The 25,517-nt window shown below is 58.9% G+C and overlaps 2 protein-coding genes across 4 annotated transcripts; one reads left to right on the top strand and one right to left on the bottom strand.

Annotated features, from left to right (window-relative positions):
• Window positions 1-11: 11 nt before the first annotated feature.
• Window positions 12-10,339, bottom strand: SLC9A5 (solute carrier family 9 member A5). Of its 3 annotated transcripts, none has more exons than XM_032447105.1 (16): window positions 10,189-10,339; window positions 6,840-7,142; window positions 6,218-6,384; window positions 5,454-5,532; window positions 5,085-5,262; window positions 4,789-5,009; window positions 4,458-4,660; window positions 4,134-4,223; window positions 3,979-4,049; window positions 3,252-3,381; window positions 3,087-3,175; window positions 2,857-2,983; window positions 2,593-2,763; window positions 2,390-2,459; window positions 2,075-2,206; window positions 12-1,857 (listed from the first exon to the last, which is right to left on the bottom strand). In XM_032447105.1, the coding sequence occupies exons 1-16, from the start codon at window positions 10,337-10,339 to the stop codon at window positions 1,391-1,393; spliced, it is 2,649 nt and encodes an 882-aa protein (XP_032302996.1). In that variant the 3' UTR covers window positions 12-1,390. The 3 variants fall into 3 exon arrangements, with proteins under 3 accessions (XP_032302996.1, XP_015729377.1, XP_032302997.1); XM_015873891.2 differs by having other exon boundaries at window positions 6,218-6,381; XM_032447106.1 differs by lacking the exons at window positions 6,218-6,384; window positions 6,840-7,142; window positions 10,189-10,339 and having other exon boundaries at window positions 5,458-5,527.
• Window positions 10,340-11,364: 1,025 nt separating this feature from the next.
• Window positions 11,365-25,232, top strand: FHOD1 (formin homology 2 domain containing 1). Its single transcript, XM_032447007.1, has 22 exons — window positions 11,365-11,586; window positions 16,178-16,284; window positions 16,363-16,427; window positions 17,129-17,196; window positions 17,284-17,389; window positions 17,474-17,568; window positions 17,905-18,016; window positions 18,247-18,341; window positions 18,421-18,564; window positions 18,641-18,858; window positions 18,946-19,053; window positions 20,295-20,458; window positions 20,839-21,743; window positions 21,968-22,120; window positions 22,318-22,500; window positions 22,707-22,826; window positions 23,005-23,166; window positions 23,244-23,434; window positions 23,516-23,708; window positions 24,031-24,187; window positions 24,274-24,450; window positions 24,887-25,232. The coding sequence occupies exons 1-22, from the start codon at window positions 11,416-11,418 to the stop codon at window positions 24,967-24,969; spliced, it is 3,777 nt and encodes a 1,258-aa protein (XP_032302898.1). The 5' UTR covers window positions 11,365-11,415; the 3' UTR covers window positions 24,970-25,232.
• Window positions 25,233-25,517: the final 285 nt, after the last annotated feature.

Genomic DNA, 25,517 nt, shown 5'->3' with positions numbered 1-25,517 from the left:
AGACCGTGCCACCTGCTCCAGCTCTGATTTATTGAACGTTACAAAATACTCTGCAGATAGTTTCACATTAAAACAATATTTCTTGCAAATAAGGTACTAAGTCTGGAGTTGTTTGTGGCACCCGTGGCTACAGAAAACACTGACCCAGCTAGAGATTCAGTATGGCCCAATATCAGAAATCAAAACTGGGAGAAGGCATACAAGAAATGCAAAACTATATAAAAACCTTTTAAAAACCTCATGCTCCAGTTGACAGGGCAGGTACAGAGCAGAACGACCTTGCTAGGAGTACCAGGTGCCACCACCTTGCCTGACCCATTCACCCAGTGCACTGAAACATCCCGTGATGCCTGCAGGCCCAGCACCCCAGGTAGCTGCAATGGGCAGCCATGTGCTTGCTGTTGGGTGTTAGCAGCCCAGATTGGAGCATCCCCACTCCAGGGGTCTCCTGTGCCCAGCTACACTGAGCTCTGAGCAGGTCCTGGGGAACAAGATCCTGGGGTCCCTTTTGGGTGGGCTCTGGGGTGGCTGGGGGGGGGCAGAGCTTTGCAGATGCACTCAGCTCTCACCCATCTGCTCTCACCCACCTCCCCTGCTCCTGCTTTACATTCAGCCCTGCTGCTCCCCTTGGTGCCCTCCCAGCTGACGAGCCCCAGGCAACTAGAGGGACTGGGATGCAGGCAGGATGAAGGGTGCCATGCAGGGCTGCCGTCTCCTAGCAAAGCCAGAAAACAGAATGCTGCAGCCATGGGGAGCACACCTGGATGAGCAGAGTGGGGCTGGCACAGCCAAACGAGTGCCAGATGAGTCCCTGTGCGTATGCAGCCTGGCTCCTGGTGGAGCCAAACCTCAGTCCTGAGAAGGTCATGGCTTTGCTTCTGCAGTGCCTCCAGAACCCAGGGGATGGAGCTGCAGTGGAAAGGGGCCAATCTCTGCTCTCCCAGCTGAGGTCCATGCGTGCTCTGAGCAACCTGGCTCCTGGAAGCCAAGGGCTGGGCAGGGATGGGCTGTTGTGCAGCAGCCTCCTGCAGAGGCTGGAGGGTCAGTTGGAGGAGCCCATCAGCCAGATCCCCAAACCTCACGCTGGTACAGCCACAGGCACTAAGACCACTGCTGGGAGGAACATCTCTGGCCTCCTGGTGCTGTGAGAGAGGAGACAAAGACCAGAGAACAAGAGAGCCAGGTATGGGGTCCGTGCCCCCTGGGTGGATGGGACTGGTGTCTGCTCTCGCAACATCACACCCATCTATCTACCAGCCTTGCATCAGCATGAGCAAAGCCCCCACAGCTCTCTGGCTGCTTCTGGAGTTGGAGGAGACACGCAGAAGCTTCATGAAACACAACGATGGAGCAGCTGGTGGGTGGCAGCCTGCCCCGCACGCCGTGCATTTCAGATGTGGCTGGCTCTGCTGAACGCAAGCCGACGGTGCTCGGCAGGGGGTGGCCCCCTGCCCTGCTCCTCTGTGCCCATCAGGGGCTGCAGCTCCTGCTGTTCCACACCCTCAGGGCTGCTGTCGCTCTTTGACCTGCTGCTCTTGGATATATGGCTGGGGAACTGGAAACGTGAGACCTGCTCCGGCGTCGCCTGGCTTGCTGACTGTGACTGCCTCTCCAGCATGGGGCGGGCGAACCTCCTGTTGTGTGCTCCTGCCTCAGTGCCTGGCGGCGAGGCGATGCTCTCCAGGGAGGAGATGCTTTGGTTCCATGCTTTCTGCATATCCACTGGCACGATTTTGGTGGTCTCCGAGGAGATGTAAACAGCCAGGTCAGCCTGGTCTCCTTTCCATGGCAGCTCCTTCTCTGCCAAGGTGGGTGATGGTGGGATGATGCAGGGGCTGGGGCAGACGTCCAGGCTGCCTGGGGGTGCAGAAGGAAGAACAGAGGGGGATATTGCATGGCTCCTGCGCCTTCAAACCCTGGTACTGATGGGGACCCTTCTGATCTGGCCCATTTTGGAGGCTCTGTTGTGCCTCCATGGCCAGAGAGAACAGCAGCTCTCCCATTTGTGCTCCATTCTCTTGCCCAACCCAAACCAACCTTGCTCCATAGGCAGAGGAAGGACTGGCATGCCTACCTTGGGTTGTCTTTCCCTGCAGAACCTCATCGGTGGCACGAGCGATGAACACGATCCCTTCATCATCCTCTCTCTCCGTCTCTGAGCTATCGCTCTCCTCCTCATCAGAGCTGACCGTCACCAGCACAGGAGCTGCAGCCACACAGGGGATGTATGGAGGATGGATACCCTAAGAGCTGCCCCCCTGCACTCATGGGAGAAGGACTTGGTGCCAGCACAACCCCAGTGCCACCAAGCATGAACAGCATGCTACTGCCATCCCACCCCAATGGGTCCCCTTGCAGGTTCTGAGAACCAATCCTGCCACCTCCTTACCCGCCTCCTGCCAGGGGACATTTCTGTGTGTCTTCCCATTGGGTGCATCGCTGGGCACAGGGATGTTTTTCTGCAGAGGGAGACGGATCTGAATGGGACCCAACCCCGCCCCAGGCTCTGGAGATGCCAAAGCCCTGCATGGACCCCACAGGACCTCAATGCCCCATATGAAGTAAGGGTGCAGGGATTTGGGGATTGCTTGCCTTCTTCCTGCCCTTTTCCTTCAGCCTGGCTTTGCTCTTGGAAGAGCAGACGTTGTGCTTGGTGGACTTGAAGGTCTCCAGGCGCCTCTTCATGTTCTGCCGGAAGATTTCTTTGTCTTGGCGCTCTTGTTTATCTGGAGAGATGAAGTGACGGCTGTAGCTGGCCTTGTACTGGCCGAGGGAGAGGCAAAGAGACACAGGGTGAGCAGCCAGCCCCGCGCAGCACCCTCCATCCCTGCTCCTGCTGCAGGCAGCAGCGCTCACCCGCCGCCGGGGCTTGTAGAGGCTCCCGCGCAGCACGTGGTGCATGGCTGCATCCTCCTTGTCCCGCCGGCTCCGCACCGTGTCGATCACCTGCAGGTCCAGGCAAGCACCGCTCCCGCTCTCCCTCCTGGGGAAGTGGAGCATCCCAATGGATCTGGCTCATCCCAATGGATCCGACCCACCCCAGGGATGATGCAGCTTAGAGGGCTTAGAGGGATGCTTGCACTCACAGCAGGTTTGTGACTGACGACTCTGACATGGACGTGCGGCTGGGCATGGAGGGCAGTGCCAGCTTGGCAGCTGACAGCACGTGGCCACCCTGCGGGACAGAGATGGGCTGGAGGGGTCCCCACCACCTCACCAAGTGAGACCCAGCTCTCACCTCACACCCCTACCTGGTCCACAAAGCTGATGGCGTCACGGATGTTCAGCTTGTAGTAGACATCCCAGATCTCATCCCGCAGCTTGTAGGCAGATTTCCTCATCAGGAGCTGGCTCAGGTACTTCTTGTCAAACTGCTCCCACCTGCAGCAAGATGGACACGTGGGTGGTTAAAGTCCCACAGGGGATGGGGTGGATGGATCGATACAGTGGTCACTGGATGTTTTCCCATACAAAGTCCAAAGTGCCCAAAGCATGAAGAGAGAAGGCTGTGCCTGGGAACACCCTGGCAGAGGATAATGGGAGGGGATAAGACTAAGGGGAAACTGGAGACCCAGTGACAGGCACAGGGCTGGAGCTGTTGCAGCTGCCCAGACAGAGCTTCCCTCCAGGAAGCAGGCTCTCTGCATGCTTTTCCTGTTGTGGTTCTGCAGACAAAAGTTTTAACAGTTCCTTCCTCAATATCCAGTGCGTCTCCATCTGGGGAAGCACAATGACATTATGGCCACCATGATCCTGCAGCAGCACCAGCATGGGCAATGCCACCTTGTGTCCTATGCCACCTCTGCCCAACCTCTCGTTAGGACACTTCTGGAGCAGTGGTTTGCACTGTACCATCCGGATGGATGGACATACCCCTTCCTGGTCCTGCTGCCTTGCCCACAGAGGACCGTCCCCCTTGGGATGTCCCCAGGGCTGCCATACTGCCCCATCCAGACAAATGCCAAACAAGACACTCACTTGTCCCGCCAGTAGTGGTAGCCATGGTGTCCCACGATGTCTTCCACTGCTGCCAGGATGTGGTCAAAGGCCTGGAGTGAAGAGAAAAGGGTGAGAGCAGTGGAGGGTGACCCAGGCTAAGCATGCCTCATCCTGATGCTGCAGGGAACACCTACATGCTCATGTAGCTCCTCATTCAGAGTGGGTTTGTGGTGGTCACTGCGCTTCACCTTCAGCCACGTCACCAGTGGTTTGATGGTGAGGCCCTAGAATGGCAGGAGAGGGCATGGGAAAGACTGGGAGGGCAAGAGGGTGCACAGATAGGGTGTGAGAGCAAAAGGAGCATGAAGCAACCAGGAACATTGGTAGTGTCAGCCAGGTGCAGCGTTCCCATTGTGCTTTGGGTCTGTGTGATGGCACTATGAGGACATGACACTTGGTCTCCAAGGCTGGCATCTGCCCATGGTGCTGCTCCACAAGGGCAGAGTGCCCGTTCTCACCTGCACGATGACAGTGAAGAACACCACCACGATGGTCGTTGCCACAAAGTAGTCCTTGGCTTTCACCTTCGCCTCATCCAGCAGGATGACCAGGGCGAAGGCAACGGCTCCACGGAGGCCACCATATGACATGACCACCTGGTCAATCCTGTCCAGGGGGATGAGGCGGAAGCGGTTGAGGACGTAGGTCTGGAGGACAACACCTGGAGAAGAACAAGGACAAGAGATGCCACCAGAGCCCCATAGATGAGGCAAAGCCAGAGCCAGGAGCCACTCCTGGTAACTGCTGCTTTTTGGCAAGAAAATAGCTGGGCCAGCAGGACAGACTGACCAACAGCTCTGAAGAGCAGGATGAAGAACAGGGTGCCTAGCACCAGCGCAGTGTCCCACGTCCACTTGGAAGTGTCCACAGCTGACATGCCCAGAAACATGAAGATGATGGTCTCTGAGCTGCTGGCCAGCGTCTTCATGGTGTACTTGACCGTGGTGCGGGATTTCTGGGAGATGTTGGCTTCCACATACTTCTTGCAGCAAATCCCACAGAAGGTGACTCTGCAGAAGGGCAGAAGGAGCTGGAATGACTCTATGGTGAGCACCCCTGATTTCCTGGGGCTCCCCGGTACTCACGCCAGGATGGCAGACAGCGAGACCATCTCAGCAGCCAGGTAGGCAACATAGGCCAGGAGGAAGACGAAGAGTGGCTCGATGATGCGGACACGTTTGGTGAACCTTGTGATGAGGGCCAGAAGGAAAGCGAAGAGCAGCCCCACGGCCGTGCCCCCCAGACTCACCAGGAAGAAGGAGGCTGAGGGGAAGAGGTTGGGTTGTACCTTTGGTGAGACCCCTTGCCAAGCCCTCTGCTCCCACCTGACTCCCCACCAACGCATCCAGCAATGATGGCTGAGGTGGCCTTAGTGATTCCCCACAGCACGACAGCCCCCATGCTCCTCTCCCATTCTCTATGCTACAGGAAGTGCTAGTGGGGCACGTACTCACCTACCCCCTTCACGTAGTCTGTGGCATGGATGTGTGCTGGGCCCAGCTCCACAAAAGAGTTGAAGACCTTGTACAGCACCTGCAGGCAATGCAAGTCCTTTGGGAATGGCAGAGGAATTCCCTACTATGGGAGGGGCAGCACAGGTGGGCAGGATAGGCCCAAGTATTCCCCTGAAATCAGCACAGTGGAAGGACCCAGGCGTTGCCCCCAATCTGGGGATGTCACCTGCACCCTCTGCCCATTCTGGGGGATTCCAGTGCCTGGACCACATTGGGCTCCACTTACATAGGATCATAGACTGACTTGGGTTGGAAGGGACTTTTATGGGTCATCCAGCCCAATCCCATGGCATGGGCAAGTCACAGAATCCAAAGAATTATTAAGGTTGGAAAAGATTACTAAGATAACCAAGTCCAACTCCAGCTTACCCCCAGCATGCTCACTGCCCATGTCCCTCAGTGCCACATGTCTAGTTATTGACCACCTCCAGGGATGGGAACTCCCCCACCTCCCAGGGCAGCCTGTTCCAATGCCTCACCACCCTTTCTGGGAATAATTTTTTCCTAATATCCAATCTGAACCTCCCCTGGTACAAGTTAAGGCCATTGCCTTTTGTCCATCTTTCAGTACATAAAGTTGCCCAGAGCCACGTCAACCTGATGGAGAACACCTGCAAGGATGGGGCACCCACAGCTTCTCCAGACAACCTGCTCCAGTGCCTCACCACCCATTAGGACTGCGGGAACCCCTGGCTCCAACTCACCACAGTGACAGCATCATTGAGGAGGGACTCGCCAAAAACAATGATGAAGAGGGTCTCATTTACATGGACCTCTTCAAAAACTGCCAGCACTGCCACAGGATCCACAGCTGAGATCATGCTGCCAAAGAGCAGGAAATCCATCAACCCAGCTTCCACACCTGGATCTGCTGGGACAGAAGGACAGAGGTGAGGCAGGTCATTCTCCCCAGGTGGGGGACTGTGTAGGTGAAACAAGCCTGTCCATCAGACCTCTGGGGTCTCCCTAAGGTGATGCGGGGTTTGGCACATGAGGGAAGAAGTGCTCAGACCAGGCACTAACAGGTTCCTCCATGCTCAGAGGAGCTCAAAAGAAGGCCCATGCCAAGCAGGGCCAGCAGCTCCAGCCGAGGACAGGGAACACGGCAGCGAGCCAGCAGAGCTAGCCAAGGTCGGCGACAAAAATAGCGAAGACATGAGTCAGCCCGGTGCTGAGAAGGTCCCCTTTGTCCTCCACACTTGCTGGTCCTGCCAGAACATCATTCCCAGCTCCTGAAAGCTACGGGATCCACGCCAGGGCTCTAAACTTGGGCATGTTTTGCATCTTCCCACCCCTTTAGGTGACGTGGGCTCCCCCAGCACCCACCCATCAGCCCTGCTTGGTGCAGGCCCCAGAGTGCGGTGCCGGTGGTGAAGGAGTTCCAGAGCGTGCCCACAACCGCGTAGGTGAGAATGGCACCAATGTTCTCAAAAAATGGGCGGCTGGGCATGAAGTACCCTGCGTCAAGGACGATGGGGGGCAGGAGGAAGAGGAAGAACATGTTGGGCTCCAGCTGGTATTTGGGTTTCTTAGCCACGGCCAACACAATGCCACCCAGCCCCAGCCCAAGCAGGATGAGGAGGCAGCTCTCCGGCACGACGGATGTCACCTTCCTGGACAGGTGGAACACTGGAAGGGAAGGAAGAATGTGAGCATCAGCCAGATGGGCACATGGACAGAGCACCCTGGGTGGGATGCTGGGCTCCTTCCCTCCCTGGAATCCCATAGCTCTACCCAGCCCAGGGTCTTTTCACCAATGTTGTAAACCTTGAGGGAAGCTCCAGAACTGGCTTCCATGTCTCTACTGCCCGTGCCTGTCTGCTCTGAGCCTGTCCCAGATCAGGATTTCAGGTCCTCCACCTCCCAAACCACTGCTATATAAGCCAAGCACTTGGGCATTTTGCTTGTTTGGCATCAGTGCTAAAAGGAGCAAGGCATCACTGAGCACGTTTACAGTGCTGCAAGCAGTGCTGGCTGCTGTTCAAGTGAGGCATCCTGGTCACAGGAACACAGTACCCCACACAGGGATGGGGACGCACAGCCCTGGTGACGGGGTGACCTTGTTTGCAGCTGTCTGAGCACGCAGGTGGAGCAGCATGCAAACACTGCAGCACGAGCGCGTCGGCCAGAGAGCTGGGTGACCTACCTGCATGCAAACACAAAGTATGCGAGAGCTGCGGATGAAGGGATGCTTGCAATAATCAGCTTATGCCAGCAAGCCATGAAAGGGGATGTATTTAATGGAGCAAGCTGATCACACCCTCATATTCATATATTAGCCCCGTGGCAGGGAGCCTGGTGGCACAAGGCCACATCATGCCAGCCAGCAGTGGGGACATGCTCCTTGTGGCAGCCTTGTCCCCATGTAAACCCAAATCATGGCACCCTCTTGGCAAAACCAGCAGGGCAGCCCACAGATTCTCCTGCCTCCCATCATTGAGGTCTTGCTGCTGTCACTAGTGACATCCCAGGGCTATGGCACAACCTGGCCATCAGATGAAGCAGTCATAGGATCATTTAAGGTTGGAAAAGAGCTCCCAGAGCCCCAAGCCCAACCACAGCCCACCCTCACTGTGCTCAATGCCCACAGTCCTCAGTGCCACCTCCCACAGCTCTGGGACACCTCCAGGGATGGGGGCTCCCCCACCCCCTTGGGCAGCTGTGCCACTGCATCACCGCTCTGTTAGAGAAGAAATTGTTCTTAAAATCCAACCTGAACCTCCCCCGGTGCAACCTAAAGCCATTACCAGGAACCAGGAGGCAACTTGTCCTCAAGTAAAGGGACATCGCAGCCTCCAGACCATCACTTGGCTGCCCTGCCACCACCCCGAATCTCAATCCTGAATGTTCTGGGTGAGAGGAGCCCATTGCTTGTGCCAATCACCCCACCAGGAGGAAGGATGCACTGATCAAAGAAGTTCTCAGCATTGATGGGAGAAGCCCTGCATGCACAGCCAGGGCATGGGAATGCTGCTGGCTTTGTTGCTCTGCACATTGCCGCCCTCACATCAAATCCCAGCACACGAGCTGCTCTGCAGCAGGGACGGGTGGCAAGAGCTCTAATTTTACACCCGCTAGGCAAGAATTTCAGCATTAACGTTCCCACAGCAACAGTAACTCAGCCACATGTGAATTAACTTCAGAGGCATCATCCCCGCTGCAGACATCCCCAGCACGGGATGTGCCACGGGGAGGACTTGAGGACAATCCCAGCTCACCCTCATGGAGCTCGGGGTCAATCATGGAATCATTAAGGTTGGAAAAGAAAGCTGAGATCGTCAAGTCCAACCACTGACCCATCAGCACCGCGCCCACTGCGTCCCAGTTGGATCAGAAACACCAAAACCAATCAGCAGTGGGAGCAATGGAGTCAGGTTTGGATGCAAAGGGAGAAGGCTGGGACCTATAGTCCCCTCCCTTTCTGCAGGTGAGAGGTGGCTGTGGGGCAATGCTCATCACTTCTCCTTCCCCTCTTCCCTATAGCAAACAGAGCAGTAAAGGCAGCAGAGCCCGGATGACGCCTCGCTGTGCAGGAAGCCAAGACTCAGTGCGGTTTTCTCCGCCCCAGGCATTTGCCTGCTGCTTGCTCGGGGCACCCCAGCATTGTGATGGTTTCCTAGAACAAGAGCCTACAGTCTCACTTCCCCATCACACAGCGCTGGGGACGCTTCCGCCCCTGCAGTCACAGGGCTGAGAGCTGGCAGCAGCTCTTCTGCACCAGCCTGCGCCCAGCACCCAGCGCTGCCACCCCTGTCCCCATCTCCTCTGGTGCCCCTGGGCACTGTGGGCACAGCAGTACCAGGGCTAGGAGCAGGGGGAGGATGCATCCCCAGGCCATGGGATGGCTGGTTGCTGTCACATTGCTGCCACCAAGCATGGTGCCCTGGGGCTGTGCCCACCGAGGTGGCACATGGTGGCTTCTCTCCCCCCAGAGCCAAACGTGGGGCAGGGAAGGGAATTCACCAAGGGAAACCCAAATAGATGAACTGCCTGAGAATGAGGCATGGAGCCAGAGCTCCTGTCTGTGTGCTGCACTCGGCAGCTGGAGGTGGCACAGCTGCAGGCAGAGGGCTCGATGCCTCAGCTCGTAATTTATTCCTTGCAGAGGTTTAGCTGTGAGAAGGCCGAGGGAGGATGGAGCGTGAGGTGCACAGCCGTGGGTTGGGTGATGCTGGAGCAGGAGGAGGGCGGCTGACAGTGACAGCAACACCCTGCCCTGGGTGTAAATGCATCCCCGCTCCCCCAGCAGCACTTCAAGAAGGACACCCGCTTCAAGGTCACTGTCACACCTCCTGGGTGCCCACTTTGTGCCACATGGCTCCGGTGTGACCCACCAGCGGGGACCCACCAGCTCCGCTCCCAACCCTGACAGCAGCACAAGCAGCCCTGCAGCTCATCCCATGGGCTGTCCCCTCTGTGCCCACGCCGGGGGCCACCGGCGTGTCCCCTGTGTGCCACCAGCCAGGCTCTGCTCTGTCACCGCCCATCACACCCCCATGGCAAAGAACGATGCGTGACCCTCCGTGGGCCACCGTACACCTTGCTGTCACCTCCCGGGGACCGTCCAGCTGCACGCACCGCCCCTCCCCCCGGTGTCAGCCCACCCCCCCGCTGTCACCGGTGCCCATCCCGGGGCCGTATCACCCGCGGAGCCCCCCGTCCCGGCGGCACTCACCGATCTTGGCCAGGCTGGCCACCAGGATCCAGGCGACCACCAGGCACGGCACCTGCACCTCCTGCCACTGCCACCGCAGCAGCTCGGCTCCCGCCGGAGGGACGGCGGCGGGGCCGGGGGAGGCCGTGGGGCCGCTGCCCGGAGGATGCATGGCCCCGCACCTCCGCCGCTCCGCAGCTCCGCCGGCCCCGCCGCGACGTCACCGGCAACGGCGGGGGCAGAGCCCGGCCCGCCCCGCAGCGCCCGCCCCGCCCCGGAGCTGCTCCACCCGCCCCGGTCCCCAGCGATGTCCAGGTGTCACCGTCACCTGCCTCGGTGCCGCCCCCGCAGCCGCCGCGGTCTCCAGCGCTGCCCGATGCCACCCACACCTGCCCCGATGCCATCCCCGCCCACCCCGGTCCCCAGTACTGCCCCGGTGCCACCTCCGCTTGCCCCAGTCCACCACGCTGCCCCAGTGTCACCTCCATCTGCCCTAGAACCCAATGCTGCCATGCTGTCACTTCTGCAGTCCCACCTGTCCTGGTCCCCAGCATCACCCCGTTGTCACCTCCCGGTCCCCAGCACTGATCCTCTCACCCCAAGCAGCACCTCTATGCCACCTCACCCCAGTTCTGGTCCACTGGACATACCCCAAAGCCTCCTGCCCCTCAGTGCTCTCCTGGCACCTGCCTTGGTCTCCCCTTCACCACTCTGATCACCTCCATCACCTGCCGTCCTCTCCATCCCTTGCTACCTCCATCACCTGCTACATCCTCTATCCCCCTGCTGCTCCTTCATCATCTGCTATACCCTCTATCCCCCTGCTGTTCCTCCATCACCTATTGTCCCTTCTATCCTCCTGCTGTTCCTCCATCATCTAGTATCCCACCATCACCTGCTGTTCCTCCATCATCTACTTTTCCTTCATCACCTGCTGTCCCTCCATCCCTGCAGTCACCCCCGAGGGACCATCTCCTCACACCCCACGCATGCGGGGCACCCACAGAATCCCTGGTGCACCTGAAGCCCCTCTGTGCCCCCGGAGCATCCCTACGCCCCCTCGCCCCCCGCAGCCCCCCATCCCCTCCCCCGCCCCCCGTTATCCTTTGGATCCACCCGAGCAAAGCCCCTCTAACACCCGCGGAGGGCGCCCGAGCGCGGGGCGGTGCCGGCGCAGTGCCGGGGCGGTGCTGGAGGTTGTCCCCGTGCCACCCCCTTTGGAGCGCCGGGCGCGGTGGCGGTGCCGCCATGGCGGAGGCTGCGGTCCCATGCCGGGTGCAGTACCTGGAAGACTCCGATCCTTTCGGCTGTGGCAGTTTCCCGGAGCCCCGACGTGCGCCTGTTTACGCCGTGGAGGAAGCGCTGGCCCTGGGAGCGCAGCTGCCCGCGGTGCACCGGCTGCTCGGAGCGCCGCTGCCGGTAAATAGGGGGGACGGGAGGTGGGGAGGGGCGTGCTGAGCATCCCACGTGTGGCTGTGGGGCTGGGGTCCCAGGGGGCTTCGCGGTGCCCGGTTGCTGCTTGGGTCGGAAGGGGATATAGGGCAGCGGTGGGGGGCTCGGAAGGCCCCGCATGGGAAGGACGTGGCCGTGTGGCTGTAGCCAAGCGCTGCCATGGGGACACTGCGACGAGCGGAGCGTGGGCAGTGCCACCGCGCGTCCCCGAGAGCCGCGGTGCCCACGGAAGCGGTGTCTGCCGTCGTTCCGCCTGGTGCCATCCCGCCCGGCGTCGCGGAGGAAGTGGCTCCGCTTTTTAGGGCCGGTTCCCATCCGACGGCAGCGGCTCGGGGCTCCGTGTCCGCATCCCACGGCACAGCGACACGGATCAAGGTGCGCCCCCAGCACGGCCCCGACCGTGGGATCCAGCAGCCCGGCCGTGCACGGGGCCGCAGGGCTGCCTGCCCCTTGTCCCACTCAGCGGTTTCATGGGCTGCAGGGAAAGCCCCGTAAAAGTCACGCACTGAGCAGCTTCCTCCGGGAAGTGGGGAGGAAGGAGGCGCAGCACCGGGGGTTCGGAGCAGTGCCGGTGTCCCAACCCAGGCTGCAGCCTCCTCTCCCCACCATCCCTCCTGCTTGGGAGACCCCTGTTGGTGTGACCCCTGTCGGTGTGTTGCCATCAGGGCGCCCTTTACAGTCCCTTCCTGTAGGGGGTGGGTGGGTTTTCTCCCCTTGGTGTGGGACAACATCTCCATGGCACCAATGCGCAAAGCTGGGAGCGGGGTGATGGGCAGAGGGCTGCTGTGAGACCTTCCCCTTTTGATCCAGCCACGCTCTGTTCATCCTTACTTTCACTGTTTCACGGAGCAGAGCAGCAGCCTCTGGTGGTGTCCCCGTCATGGGATTTTTGACTGGTGACTAAAGGCAGTTTGTTTGGGAACACGCAGCCCCAGACATGACGAATGGAGCTAACTCAAATTTCAGGCATGCGTCCTCCCTACCCCGGAGCTGTAACGGGATCGTTCCGGGGTGCCACCATAGGGACAGGGACGTTGTGGGGCTGGAGCCAACCCCCTCCTCCCCACGCATTGCCCACGCTGCCAGGTGCCGCTCACAGCCCCATTACTCACCGTGCTATAATTGGGAAATGAACAGTCATTATTAAATTTTTCCCCTATAAACCTCAGCCCTGGATGATGCTGGGCTCGTCCCGCTTTGCTCAGCAGCATCCTCCCACTCTGGGTGCCCCACAACCCCAGACTGGAACCGCACAGCATTTACCCTCCCTACCCAACACATGCACAGCCGCACGGCCCCTCATTTCCTCTCCTTGCAGCTGATGGCTTTTTCATGCTTTCCGGGAGGCGTTTGTGCCTGAACTGCCTTCCCGGCCGCATTGTTCTGCTCCGGGGCGATGCTATCTCTTCTGAGCTTCCAGCAAGTCATGCAGGGCCCCACTGAGTGATGCTCCCTGCGGGTGCAGGTTTGCTTTCAACCCTTGTGAGTGATTTCCACACCAGTGTGTGACTGCTGCAGAGGAAATCCCATTGCAAATGGGCTGCCCACCTGAATTGCAGAGGGTGATAGCAAGGCCATCTCCGTGCCACCGCTGTCCCTTTGCATGCCCTTGAGCTGCAACCCACACCAGCACTATCAATGTAGGGATTTTCCAAATGAAACCAAACTGTGGGAGCCCCCCCCTCTGGAAACCTGCGGAACAGCAAAACCTGCGTTGGTGATGGATCTGGGGCTCCCACTTGCCCAGAGACCTTGATTTTAATGGGGTTGGGGTCACTGAGCCATAGGACTGGATGGAGCCATAGGGCTGCAAGTGTGCTGTATACCCTCCAGAGCCCTCCTGCCTTCATTTCCTTTTTATCCCCACAGTGGGCACTATCCCATCCATCTGCTGCCATCCATCAGCAGGAAAGGGTACGGGGCAGCACCCGGTAATAAACACCTCTATCAGCCCAGTGTCCCAAAGCGGTTCCCATTGCCCAGTCCTTGTGCCTCAGAGTGCGAGAAGAGGGTGCAGAGCAATGCTGAGTTATGGGTGCTATGAGCTACGAGCCCTACTTCACACTGCATCAAATTCATCCTGACCTTTGTGGCTTCCAGATGGAGCCTCAGCTGCAGAACATAACAGAGATAAATGAGTTTCAGTAAATCCTCCATCCCCTCCCCATAAGCCGTGCAGGGAGCCCCATGGCACTGCACTCTCTGGTTTGCAGTCGGGGCGTTGCTCTGGCTCTGCCCCAGGAGCAGCCTGCATTTGAGTTTTAAAGCTCTTTTGGGCTTCTCCAACAGTTTCTCTTTGTTGGGTTTCTTGGGTTTAGTTGCTGGGTCTGCATCACCTCCATCCTAGGGAGATGAAGACCATCCCCATGTCACACACTGTCACCAAAGCAAAGAGGCACCCAGAGAGTCCCACAGCTCAGCAGGGCTGGGAAAATGTGGTTGCCAAAACCAGAAAGTGTTGGAGATGGGGGAAGTGCTTCCGGCAGTGGCAGATAAGAAGGATACTGTGCAGGGCTGTGCTGAGATAAGGCACTCAGCTTGTTATTGCTTGGATGGTGGGGTTAGTTTGGATGTGTCTGTCTGTCTTGGCTGTGGAGACCTCCAGATGTGCTTGTGGGTGCGTCAGTGGTATCTCCATTGCTGTCCCATAGAGGCATATCCATCACAGCCCCCTCCATTAAGTGGTTTGGAGAGGGCAGTCCTGCTCTGGGTGCATCCAGGAGCCATCATTTGCTACACGTATCCTCTCTGAGCACTGAAGCTCATGATGCTGTGTCCTCCCATGGCTGAAGCCATGCTCCTGTGTGTGCTCTTTGTCCCCTCAGGATAGGTCCCAAAAAGTCTCCAAGCCAGTAGCCAGAGGGCACTGCATTGCTATGGGAGGTGTGAGCGTGGGATGGATGCTCTCCTCTCATTCCCCTCCCTGGGTTTGCTGTGACCCCACACCACTGTATAACACTTTCCCATGCTGGAGGCAAATGAATCAAAGCTGAGAGGAGGGATGCAACCACTGCCCTATGGCCCAACAGCGCTGTCCCCACCAGCACAACTCAATCATGCCCAGCATGGCAGTGTACCCCCTCTGCGTCCCTTATCCCTTTCCCCAGGAGATGACATTGTCTGGGGTAGGTAAATATATCCCATGCACTGGAGCATCCTTGTAGGGAGCATAGCCAGGCTCACATGGCAAGCACCAGCTGGGATATGTCACCATCCCTGACAGCAGCCAGCTGTTAACCCTCGCTCACAGCAGAGGCAATTTCTTCCCTCTGGAGCTGCACAGGAGCTGCGTTTTGGTGCATCCTGGAAGGACACATGGGCAGGAGTACAAACCTTCCCCCAGCCCTCAGCAGTGTTTGGTGCTTGTGGCCATAGCTGGGGGCAGCAAGAAGTGAGACGAGATGCTGACAGCACTGTGATGGAGTCCAGTCCTGCAGCAGTGCCCTGCCAAAGTGCTGTTTATCTACAGGCTGAGTCAGACGGCGAGGCGTCACTCCATGCATACGGCATGGTTTGGGCTCATTTCTTTTTGCCCTCTGGGTCTGGTGATGGTATCATGCTTGCAAAGTCTTGCTTGGGACACCGAGCACTGGGGGATCTGTGGTGGTGCTGCATGGGGCTGCCTTGGGGCTTTTCCAGACTTGTGTAATGGTGGGCACTTACATCCTGGCACCTGGAGTGATTTGGGGCTGAAAGTGGAGTTTTGGTGATGAGCCCCATGCCTCTTCCATGGATGCATCATGCACCGTGTTTGGATTTCTTGGAGTGGTTAATAAAAGGGGTTAATTCCTGCTGCAGGGAGAGATGTAAGAAGGCACACGTGGATGCTGTAGGATGGAAGTGGATGCTGTAGGATCTGGGGTGGATGCTGTAGCACCAGGGCTGCCTTTGGCCCTTCCCCTCCTGCCATGTGGCTGGGTGTGGAGCTGGGGCTGAGTCATGGGGCTGAGTCAGTGCAGCCCACACACTGGGACGCCCGCATAGGGCTCATCATGATCAAGGATCCTGCCCTGAGGGGGACAGCCACTGCCACCAGCCTGGGTACCACCAAGGGACAGTTGATGGCCTGGGGCCACCAAGGCATGGGGCCACCAAAGCATGTGGCAAACAAAGCACGGGAGCACCAAGGAATGGAGCTACCAAGGCATGGGACCACCAAGGCATAGGACCAACAAGACATGGTGCCACCAAAGCATGTGGCCACCAAAGCATGGGACTACCAAGAAATGGGACAACCAAGGCATAGGAACACCAAGGCATGGGGCCACCAAGGCTTGGGGTCACCAAGGCATGGGGCCGGCCTTGCTGTGTGTTTCCCCTGGTGTGGGGTTCCCCATTTCTCCAGCAGCTCAGTGCTGGTCCCTGTGCAGGGGTGGAGGCCCTAAAGGGGACGTGGTGGCAACTGTGATCCAGTGGGAGCAGTCTGGGGACATGGTTGCATGGTGGTGGGTCAGTGGAGCTGCCTCCTCCAGCAGACAGGAGGGTCACTGCTGCAGCCCACTGTAGGGGACCTGGGGTAGGCAGGTGGTCCCCATCTCACCCGGCTGTGTGTCCCCAGCTGGAGGACTGCACGCTGCAGGTGTCCCCATCCGGCCACTACCTGGACCTGGAGCTGTCCCTGCTGGAGCAGAAGGATGACCTGGAGGCCTTCTACGAGGAGGTCAGGTGAGGCACACGGGGGGCACTGGGCGTATGGGGTTGGTGCCCTCGTGCCAGCACTCAACCCATATCCCTTTGCCCTAGGAAGGGCCGTCGGCCAACGCTGATCCTGCGCACGCAGCTCTCTGTCCGTGTTCACGCCATCATTGGTGAGCTGGGGGGTCTCCTCGCCCCTGGGACTGGGAATCCATCGCACGCTGCGGGGATTTGGGGTCATCCAAGCGAGCTCTAAATATAGCCCTGGCAAATGCAAACAAATGGCTCACGTGGGGACGAGTGCTCGGACGCATTGAGGCTTTCCATCCGGAGTGGGGTGAAAAGCCAGCAGTGCTGGGAAGGAAAGGGCCGGCTATGGGGTCAGGGTCGCGCTCCCCACGCGCGGTTCCCAGGCTCTGGAATGCTCCATCCCGGCGGCTCCAGGAAGGTTTGGCAGAGCACTGGTTGGCCTGGCCGAAATACATAGGAAAACAGTAAAAAATAGACAAATGGGTTTGGCGAGCTGCGTGCCTCCTTTGAAGGCTGCCAGCCCTGGGATGGGGACCAAGGGGGTGGCGGAGCAGTGCCCGCAGGGTTGTGCAGATGGGGTTCCTGTGGGTAGCTCAGCCCCGGGGCTGTGCCTCCTGCCCAGGTTCCTGTTTCGGTTCAGCGCAGGAAACCAGAGGGGATATTTGTGTCATTGCCGGGCAGCAAAAATAGAAAGAAAAAGAAAATAGGAAAGTGTCTGCGCTGAAAGAAATGGTGGTGGTGGAGCTGCTGCTGCTCCCGCCGCGTGTGTCCCACATCCCATCGCTGCGCTGTGTCCCCATGTGCCACTGTGCCCAGCAGCCCATTCCCATGCCTTTGCTTGCAGAGAAGCTGTACAACTCACAGGGCCCGGAGCTGCGGCGCTCCCTCTTCTCCCTCAAACAGCTCTTCCAGGTAAGTGGCCCCGGGTCCGTGTTCCCACCCTGGAGATGCCCACATCCCCAGCACCTGCTTGGGGACATTGCTGGGCTTTGCTCACAGGAGGACAAGGACCTGGTGCCAGAGTTTGTGAACCTGGATGGGCTGACGTGCCTGATCAATGTGGGGGCAGAGGCGGACCAGAACTACCAGAACTACATCCTCCGTGGTGGGTACTTGGCGTGTCCTCCCCCTCGGTGGCACCGCTGATGGAGCGCGCCTGATGCCACCACCCCATACCCCTGCCTTGCAGCCCTGAGCCAGATCATGCTCTTCATGGATGGGATGCAGGGTGTCATCAACCACAACGAGACTGTCCAGTGGCTGTACACGCTGTCAGGAAGCCCGGTAAGCTGCCATCACCCCTGGCTGTGACTATCCCTTTGTGTTATCCCTTGGGGGTTCACCCCATGCCTTGCCTTCAGGATAGGCTCAGAGCCTTGGGCTCATTGGGTGCTGCTCTTCAGTATCACAAAGAATCCCCATGGCCCATTTATGTGACATGGGCACAGAGGTGGAATATAAGAGAGGGCTCCACACTGGGTGCCAGAACCCACTGGCCATCAGGATCCCAGCTGTAGGACCCTGAGCCCACAGTAGCCATCAGTGAAGCCAAGCCCTGGAGGGTGGGTGAAGCCCCCTGTACCAGCAGTGCCCTGCCACAGCTACTGTCCCTTGTCCCAGTTTCGCTTGGTGGTGAAGATGGCCCTGAAGCTGCTGCTGGTCTTTGTGGAGTACACAGAGCCCAATGCCCTGCTCCTCATCCGTGCTGTCAACGCTGTGGATCAGGCAAGAGGTGAGTGCAGCCCCAGCCCTTAACCATGGATCTCATCTTGGGGATGGTTGGATGCAGAAGATGTGGGTTGTCCATGCCCACAGCTTGGCATGTGCCAACTGTAGCCAATGGGAACCCACCATGAGAGCCCTCCAGCAGGGATGAGGAGGGGTTGAGATGCTCAGGATGAAGTGCTCCATATCCCAGACTCTCAGTGCCATGGTGCCACCTACATGCGTTGCTTGTCCCAGGTGCATGCCCATGGTCCAACCTGATGGCCATCCTTGAGCAGCGAAATGGGGCTGACACAGAGCTGCTGGTGTTCGCCATGACGTTGATCAACAAGGTGAGCACCAGGGCTGTGCCACAGGGCCACCATGTCCCCATGTGCCCGATGCCAGCCCTGTCCCTTTGCCACCACCCAGACGCTGGCCGCCCTCCCAGACCAAGACTCCTTCTACGACGTGACGGACTGTCTGGAGCAGCAGGGCATGGAGAGGGTCGTGCAGCAGTATTTAAGCAGCAAAGGCACCGACCTCGACCTTAAGCAGCAGTTTGTCCTCTATGAAGTGAGTGGGGTGCCCAGGGTGACAGCAGTGTGGCGTGTCCCCCTGGGGCTCACAGCACACTCCCATCTCACTGCAGAGCGCACTGCGGCTGGAGGATGGCGTGGAGGAGCCGCCAGCAGGCGGGCGCAAGGAGCGCAGGAAGACAGATGAGGGGCGGCGTGGGTGGAGGGCACAAGGGGGATGTGCTGAGCCTGAGCCTCTGCAGAGCCCAGGGAGCCCCGAGTCTCCAAATGAGACCCCCAGCACCCTGAAGGAGCCTCCTATTGAGCATCCTGATCTGAGCATCCCTGTGGAGTAAGTGTGGGAAGTGGGAATGCTGCAGTGCGACACTGGAAAGTCCCCCATGGCACTGTGCTCTGTCTGCATCTCCTCTTTCTCCAGACCCTGCCCCAAGAGCGTCTTCAGCAGCGCGTCCAGCCTGCGGCTCAGCCTGCCCAGCCCCCCAGCTGAGAAGGAGCCCCCCAGCGTGGGGGAGAGGAGTGTCTACAAGTAAGGGATGGTGCCCTGGGGGTCCCAACCACCGCGTCCCCTCTGTCCCTAGGGCGCGCTGGGGCTGGCGAGATTCACAGTACAGGAGAGGGCAGTGTGAGATGATTCAAGTGCAGGGCCTTCACAGCATCCTTAGCCCAGCTGGGCTGCACACACCACTGCTCCAGCTCCATCTCTTCCCCCTCACTCCTCCTCTCTGCCCGCGCTGATTCTCTCCTCTGCCCACTCTTTCTATCTTTTCCTTTTGCAGGCTGCACCAACCTGCTGCTGTCTGGTAAGTGCCCGGGCTCTGCGTGACACCTGCTTGCTGTCCCCAGCCCTTCATCTCCTCTGCTTGCACCCTGTCTGGGTGGCCAGGACCCCCATACCACAGCTGTCCCACTTGGGGTGACAGCACTCTCCAACCCCTTATGGGGCTCACATGCCATCTCTAGTCTGCAGCATCCTGATGGCAGGTCGGGTGGTACTGGTGACAGAGACTGTGCTCCCAACGTCACCAGCACCATGCAAGAGCAGTTCTTGCTCTGGGCCCCCAAGCCATGTCATGGGACTGGGGGGTGGGGGCAAGAATTCTCCATTAGCGGGGGGCTAACCCCTGTTTTCCCTCAGGCGGGAGGATGCCCCCTCCTTGCATGGGGACAAACCTATTCTGAAGAGGTTTGAGTAAGTAGAGGCATGCGTGTGTCTCCAGGCATGCGCTTCCTCAGGCTGGATGCTCCCAGCCATGCAGGGCAGGAGGAGCAGGAGGGTCCCACGAGTGCCAGCTCCAACACTCGGTGCCCTCCTGGGAGCTTGGTCTTGCGGCTTGTTGTGGTGGATATCAGCTTGGGACCAAGTGGTGGAGGGAGGTGGTGGAGTCTCCATCCTTGGAGATACTCAGAAGCTGCCTGGACATGGTGCTGGGCACACCTCAGGGTGGCTTTTCTGGAACAGAGTGACAACAGGTGATCTCCAGAGGTCCATGCTGGCCTCAGCAGTTCTGTCCCCATGCTTTCCCTGCCTCCTGCTGGGCCATTGCAACCTCGTCTTGCTGTTCTCAAGCCATGGTGGCCTTACCCATCTCTCTGAAGTGCTTGGAGGTGGCTGGGGCCATGGGTGGATCCTGCTGCAGTGTGGCTCGTGCCAAAGATTTTGTTGCAAGATTGGCCCCAAGCAGGGCTTGTTGTGTGGTGCTGTATGGTGTGGTTTGTCCATCACCATCTTCACCGTGCTCCCAGCCAATATCTGTCCCTATCTCGCAGAGCTCGCTTCTTGGAGAACCTGGCTGCTGCCCAGAAGGAGAAGATGTCCGCCATGGCCAAGGGACGGATCGACATCCTCAGCGATGTTCCACCACTGGAGCATCCCATTGCTTGGGATGGGGACAGCAGCAACCCTGATTCCGGCACAGAACCACCTCACATGAGTACGTGCAGGGCTGGGTTAGGAACATGTCCCTACCAGGACCCCCATGTGGGCTTTAGGAGCCCCTCTGGCCCCAGCCCACCCCATGGAACTGAGTGCCGTAGTGGTACTGGTGCCATAGAATAACTTAGGTTGGAGGGGACCTTCAAAGATCATGCTGTTCCAACCCCTCCAGTGGGCTGGGTGTCCCCCACCAGGTCAGGCTGCCCAGGACCCCATCCAGCCTGTCCTTGAACGCTTCCAGGGATGGGGTGTCCACAACTTCTCTCGGCAACCTTCTCTGGCCATCCCTCACCCAAGCATCTTCCCACAAGGAATGGGCTCCAAGCCCTGCATGCAGCCCAGCAGCACCTTCTACAGGTGGGCTCTCTCTCTCCACAGGGTCCCACGCAGGCCGGCAGGATGTCTCCAACTCCTGCAGCACCATCTCTGATACCAGGTTCATGCTGGACATGCTCTATGCCAAGGGCTCCTCAGAGGCAGGGAGGCAGAACATCTTTTCTGAGGAGCCATCATTGTCATCACGCCAAGGAGAGGTGGAGACGGACGCAGGGTCCAGCCATGCCAAGGGACCTGGTAGTCAGGAACAAGAGAGTGCCCGGACCCACGGCAGGGCTCCAGACGGGCTGGTGGCAAGTGCCCATGCCAAGCTGGCACGCGCTGCATCCAGCATCGATGCCGAGAGCCACACGCAGAAGCTGGAGAGCACTGTCATGATGCCCGTCAAGAACGACACAGAGTTATCGTGGGAGCGCCTGGAGGCTGGTCCTGTGCAACTGAAAATCAAGGACCTGGACTTCACCGACCTGGGGGAGGAGGAGGACTTTGACGTTTTGGACTCAGGGCCCATCACCAATGGCTCCTTCCTTCCTGCCAGCATCGAGGCAGCGAGCGCTGGAGTTCTCATGGCTCCCCCTCCACTTCCTATGGCCGGTTGCCCACCGCCTCCACCTCCTCCTCCAATGGTCCCTGGTTGCCCACCTCCTCCACCTCCTCCCCCAGTTGTCCCTGGTTGCCCACCACCTCCACCTCCACCACCCATGGTCCCTGGCTGCCCACCTCCCCCAGGGTTCTCAGGCCCCTCAGCCACGGACGGCCCTTCCCAAGCCAAGAAGAAGAGGACAGTGAAGCTCTTCTGGAAGGAGCTGAAGCAGCTGGATGGCACTGTGGGGTCAGGCAGGTTTGGGCAGGCAACACTGTGGGCATCCCTGCAAAACGTTGAGGTCAACACTGCAAAGCTGGAGCATCTCTTCGAGTCCCGTGCAAAAGAGATGCCAGCTTCCAAGGTACCAGCAGGCCAGAGCTCTTGGGGGCTGTTGTGGTCTCAAGGCACTTTCACCCCATGCTGTGTTGATAATGGGTAGATAGAGCCTTGTAGACTCAGCGGGGAGGACGGGGTGGGCAGTGATGGTGATCAACACATAGGTGTGATTCACCCCCACATCCCATGGTGTTTCGCAAAGGTGAGCCCTCTGCCTGGCTGCCAGCCTGCTCCCTGTCCTCTTTGCAGAAAGTTACTGATGGGAAGAAAGTGGTGGTGGTGCTGGATCCCAAGAGGAGCAACGCCATCAATATTGGCCTGACGGTGCTGCCACCTGTGCACATCATCAAGACAGCTGTGCTCAACTTTGATGAGTTTGCAGTCAATAAGGAAGGGATTGAGGTGAGAACTGGAGAATCTGGGCCCACCAGGGTCCCTGTGTGGGTCATTTCCCCTGGTCACGAGGTCTCTGTGCTATGGTGCCCATGCTGCCAATGTGGCACACTGTAGGTGGCCCTAGGGTGACATGTCCTATCTCCCACCATCCTGGAGGAGAGGTGACATTGCTGGTATCTGATGTATCCTTCTGCCTGCCTTAGAAAATCTTGACTATGGTCCCAACTGAGGAGGAGAAGCAGAAGATCCAGGAGGCACAGCTGGCGAACCCCGATGTCCCCCTGGGCTCTGCTGAACAGTTCCTACTCTCATTGTCCTCCATCAGTGACCTGACGGCCAGGCTCCAGCTCTGGGCCTTCAAGCTGGACTACGAGAGCCTGGAACAGGTATGGGGCCATGTACCCCACCTTCCCCTCAGCGGAGTCCTTGGGATGATCCTGGTGGGAAGTGGCCACATCCAAATGTGGGGCTGCAGGGCCCCAAGGCAAGCAAGGGGTGCTTGTGCCCATGGTTGAGGACAAATGTTCCTGGCTGAGGATCCCCCAAGGGAAGTGACTTACAAGGGATCTCACCTGCCCCTGTCCCCATCCAGGAAATTGCAGAGCCGCTGTTTGATCTGAAAGTGGGCATGGAGCAGCTGGCCAGAAATCACACCTTCAAGTGCATCCTGGCCACACTGTTGGCCATGGGCAACTTCCTGAATGGCTCCCAGGTGAGGAACGGGGTGCTGGGGGATGCAGCTTGGGTGCTGCATGAACAAGAACAACCATGGCACCTGCATGCCCAAGACCATGAGAAGCTCAGGAGGTGGTGTGGGTGCTGGTGCTGGTGCTCTTGGTCAACGGGAGGGTGGCAAATTGGAGAGGCCCCACTGAGCATTGGGGTTTCAGAGCAGAGGCTTTGAGCTGGGCTATCTGGAGAAGGTGTCGGAGGTGAAGGACACGGTGCACCGGCAGTCCCTGCTCCACCACCTCTGCCAGATGGTGGTGGAGAAGTTCCCAGAAACCACGGACCTCTACTCAGAGATCGCATCCATCACACGATCTGCCAAGGTGAGACCAGGCCCTACACCTTCACCTTCACCTCGCCACCAGCACCAGCACCAATGGACAATATATCCCCACCCTAGGTTGACTTTGATGAGTTGGCCAACAGCCTGGTGCAGCTGGAGCGGCGCTGCCGGGCCTCCTGGGACAACCTGAAGGTGATTGCCAAGCACGAGGCCAAGCCAGTGCTGAAGAGCAAGCTGACCGACTTCCTCAAGGACAGTACCCAGCGCATCGTCGTCTTGAAGGTGGTGCACCGGCGTGTCCTTAACAGGTGGGTCCTAACCCCCGTGCATCACCAGCCCCAAAGCCATCCTGTGGTGGGATGGCCGTGCCCTGATGGGTGTCCTTGCAGGTTCCACTCCTTCCTGCTCTACCTGGGGTACCCGGCAAGTGCTGCACGGGACGTGAAGGTGATGCCCATCTGCAAGCTGCTGCGGGAGTTCGCCCTGGAGTACCGCACGTGCCGGGAGCGCGTCCTGCAGCAGCAGAAGAAGCGTGCAGCACACCGCGAGCGCAACAAGACGCGTGGACGGCTCATCACAGAGGTATGGGGCTGATCCCACCACTGTGCCCTGTGCTGGTAGAATGAGGGAATGGCCTCACATTGTGCCAGGGGGTGTTCAGGTGGGATATTAGGAACAATTCCTTCTCTAACAGAGCGGTGATGCAGTGGCACAGCTGCCCAGGGAGGTGGGGGAGTCACCATCCCTGGAGGTGTCCCAGAGCTGTGGGGATGTGGCACTGAGGGATGTGGGCAGTGGGCATGGTGGGGGTGGGCTGGGGTTGGGCTTGGGGATCTGAGGGGTCTTTTCCAACCATAATGATTCTGAGCTCTATCCCCATTGCTTGCCTCTGGTCCTGCTGCAGACTGAGAAGTTCTCTGGGATCGCCGAGGCATCGCCACCCGCTGTGGTGTCAGCCAGCCCTGTGCAGCAGGAGCAGGCAGAGGAGGGCCATGAGAGCATGAAGAGCGTCCTGAGCTCGCCCACAGATGTCCCTGCCCGCCGCAGTCGGGGTGGCCGCGGTAGGAGCACATCAGGGATGGGGTGACAGAGTGGGTTGGCCCCACGAGCGCCCAGTTGATGCCAGCATCCTCATGTTCCCATGCAGGGATGGGGCTCGCCACCCCCAGCCAGGGCTCCCCAGCCCAGGAGGATGTCCCCAGCTCACCCGATGATGCCTCGGATGAGATCATGGACCGCCTGGTGAAGTCAGTGACGCACAGTGCCAACCCCCGTCCCTGCCCCAGCCGCGAGCGCAGGAGGTCCCGCGGCAATAGGAAGTCCTGTGAGTGTCCAGAGCCACCCTGTGCCCCTGTGTCCTGGACACTGTGCCCTCTCCCCATGTTCTGTCTTAGCTCATCCCTGTGCCCCTGTTCAGATGCTCTTACACCATCTCAGTGTCTCTGGTTCTATTCTGTGTTCTTGTTTCCACACCTGTTCCATCTCTTTATTCCCCTGTCCCATCTCTTTACTTTGTCTTATGTCCCATCATTGTCCCTATTCTCGGCCCCACTGCTATTTCCCATCTCCAGATCTCTGCTCAGGTACTCTTTCCCTTTTGTCTCCCAGTCCCATCTCTGTGTCCCTGTCCTGAAGCTGCCTCCTTTCCCTGACCCCTCCAGACCCCCAACTCTGGTACCCACCCATGCCACCATAATCGCACACCAGGGCCACATAACCCAGTACACAGTGACCCAGCAGACACTCTCCTGTCCCCACAGTGCGACGGACGCTGAAGAGCGGGCTGAGCGATGAGCTGGTGCAGGCGCTGGGCTTGGGAAAGGCACCAGGCATGGAGGTGTGAAGTGACCACCTGCATCCCATGGGGAAGGACACGGGGACGCTCTGCACCTTTGGTCTCACCTCCAGCTCCAGAGCACAATGGGAGCAATGCCCCAGAGCTGCTCTGTGGGGTCAGGATGAAGGATGAAGGATGGAGGATGGAGGAGCACATGCTGTGGTGGAAGTCAGAGCAGTACTGGGAGGAGAGGGGCTGGACACAGACCCCCAGTGGGAGCTGGGTCTGGCTGCTGTGACAATAAAGTGATGTGATGTGTGCTGCTGGCAGTGTCCCTTGTCCCCATTCCTGGGGCATGGGGTGATGCTCCCCACAGCATCCCTGGGCAGCACAGTGTCCCCGTGGTGCAGGATACCAGGGTAGCACAGCACTCCCGCATCCCTCTGCCCCACCTCCATCCCTGTGTCTCATGGCTCAGGGACAGCCTGATGTCTCCATACCAGGATGCAATGCCACCCCCCAGGGGCTGTGTCCTCACTGAAGGCCTCCTTTGCCCTCTGTGTTTTCATTCCAGATGTTTTTTTGGCTCTGCAGCCTTGGGTATATTTCCATGC

The sequence above is a fragment of the Coturnix japonica genome, chromosome 11 (assembly GCF_001577835.2).
Source record: "Coturnix japonica isolate 7356 chromosome 11, Coturnix japonica 2.1, whole genome shotgun sequence".
In the NCBI taxonomy this organism is placed as follows: domain Eukaryota; kingdom Metazoa; phylum Chordata; class Aves; order Galliformes; family Phasianidae; genus Coturnix; species Coturnix japonica.
Note: the sequence above shows the minus strand (reverse complement) of the source record. Positions and strands in the feature narration are given on the sequence as shown.

Coding starts and splice junctions, on each gene's coding strand:
- SLC9A5 (XM_032447105.1), bottom strand. CDS start 10,339: ATGCATCCTCCGGGCAGCGGCCCCACGGCCTCCCCCGGCCCCGCCGCC. Junction 5,010..5,084: donor TCGCTGTCTGCCATCCTGGC/GTGAGTACCGGG, acceptor GCCCTTCTGCAG/AGTCACCTTCTGTGGGATTT. Junction 2,764..2,856: donor TCTACAAGCCCCGGCGGCGG/GTGAGCGCTGCT, acceptor TCCCTCGGCCAG/TACAAGGCCAGCTACAGCCG.
- FHOD1 (XM_032447007.1), top strand. CDS start 11,416: ATGGCGGAGGCTGCGGTCCCATGCCGGGTGCAGTACCTGGAAGACTCC. Junction 19,054..20,294: donor GGGGAGAGGAGTGTCTACAA/GTAAGGGATGGT, acceptor CCTATCTCGCAG/AGCTCGCTTCTTGGAGAACC. Junction 24,188..24,273: donor CCGCAGTCGGGGTGGCCGCG/GTAGGAGCACAT, acceptor GTTCCCATGCAG/GGATGGGGCTCGCCACCCCC.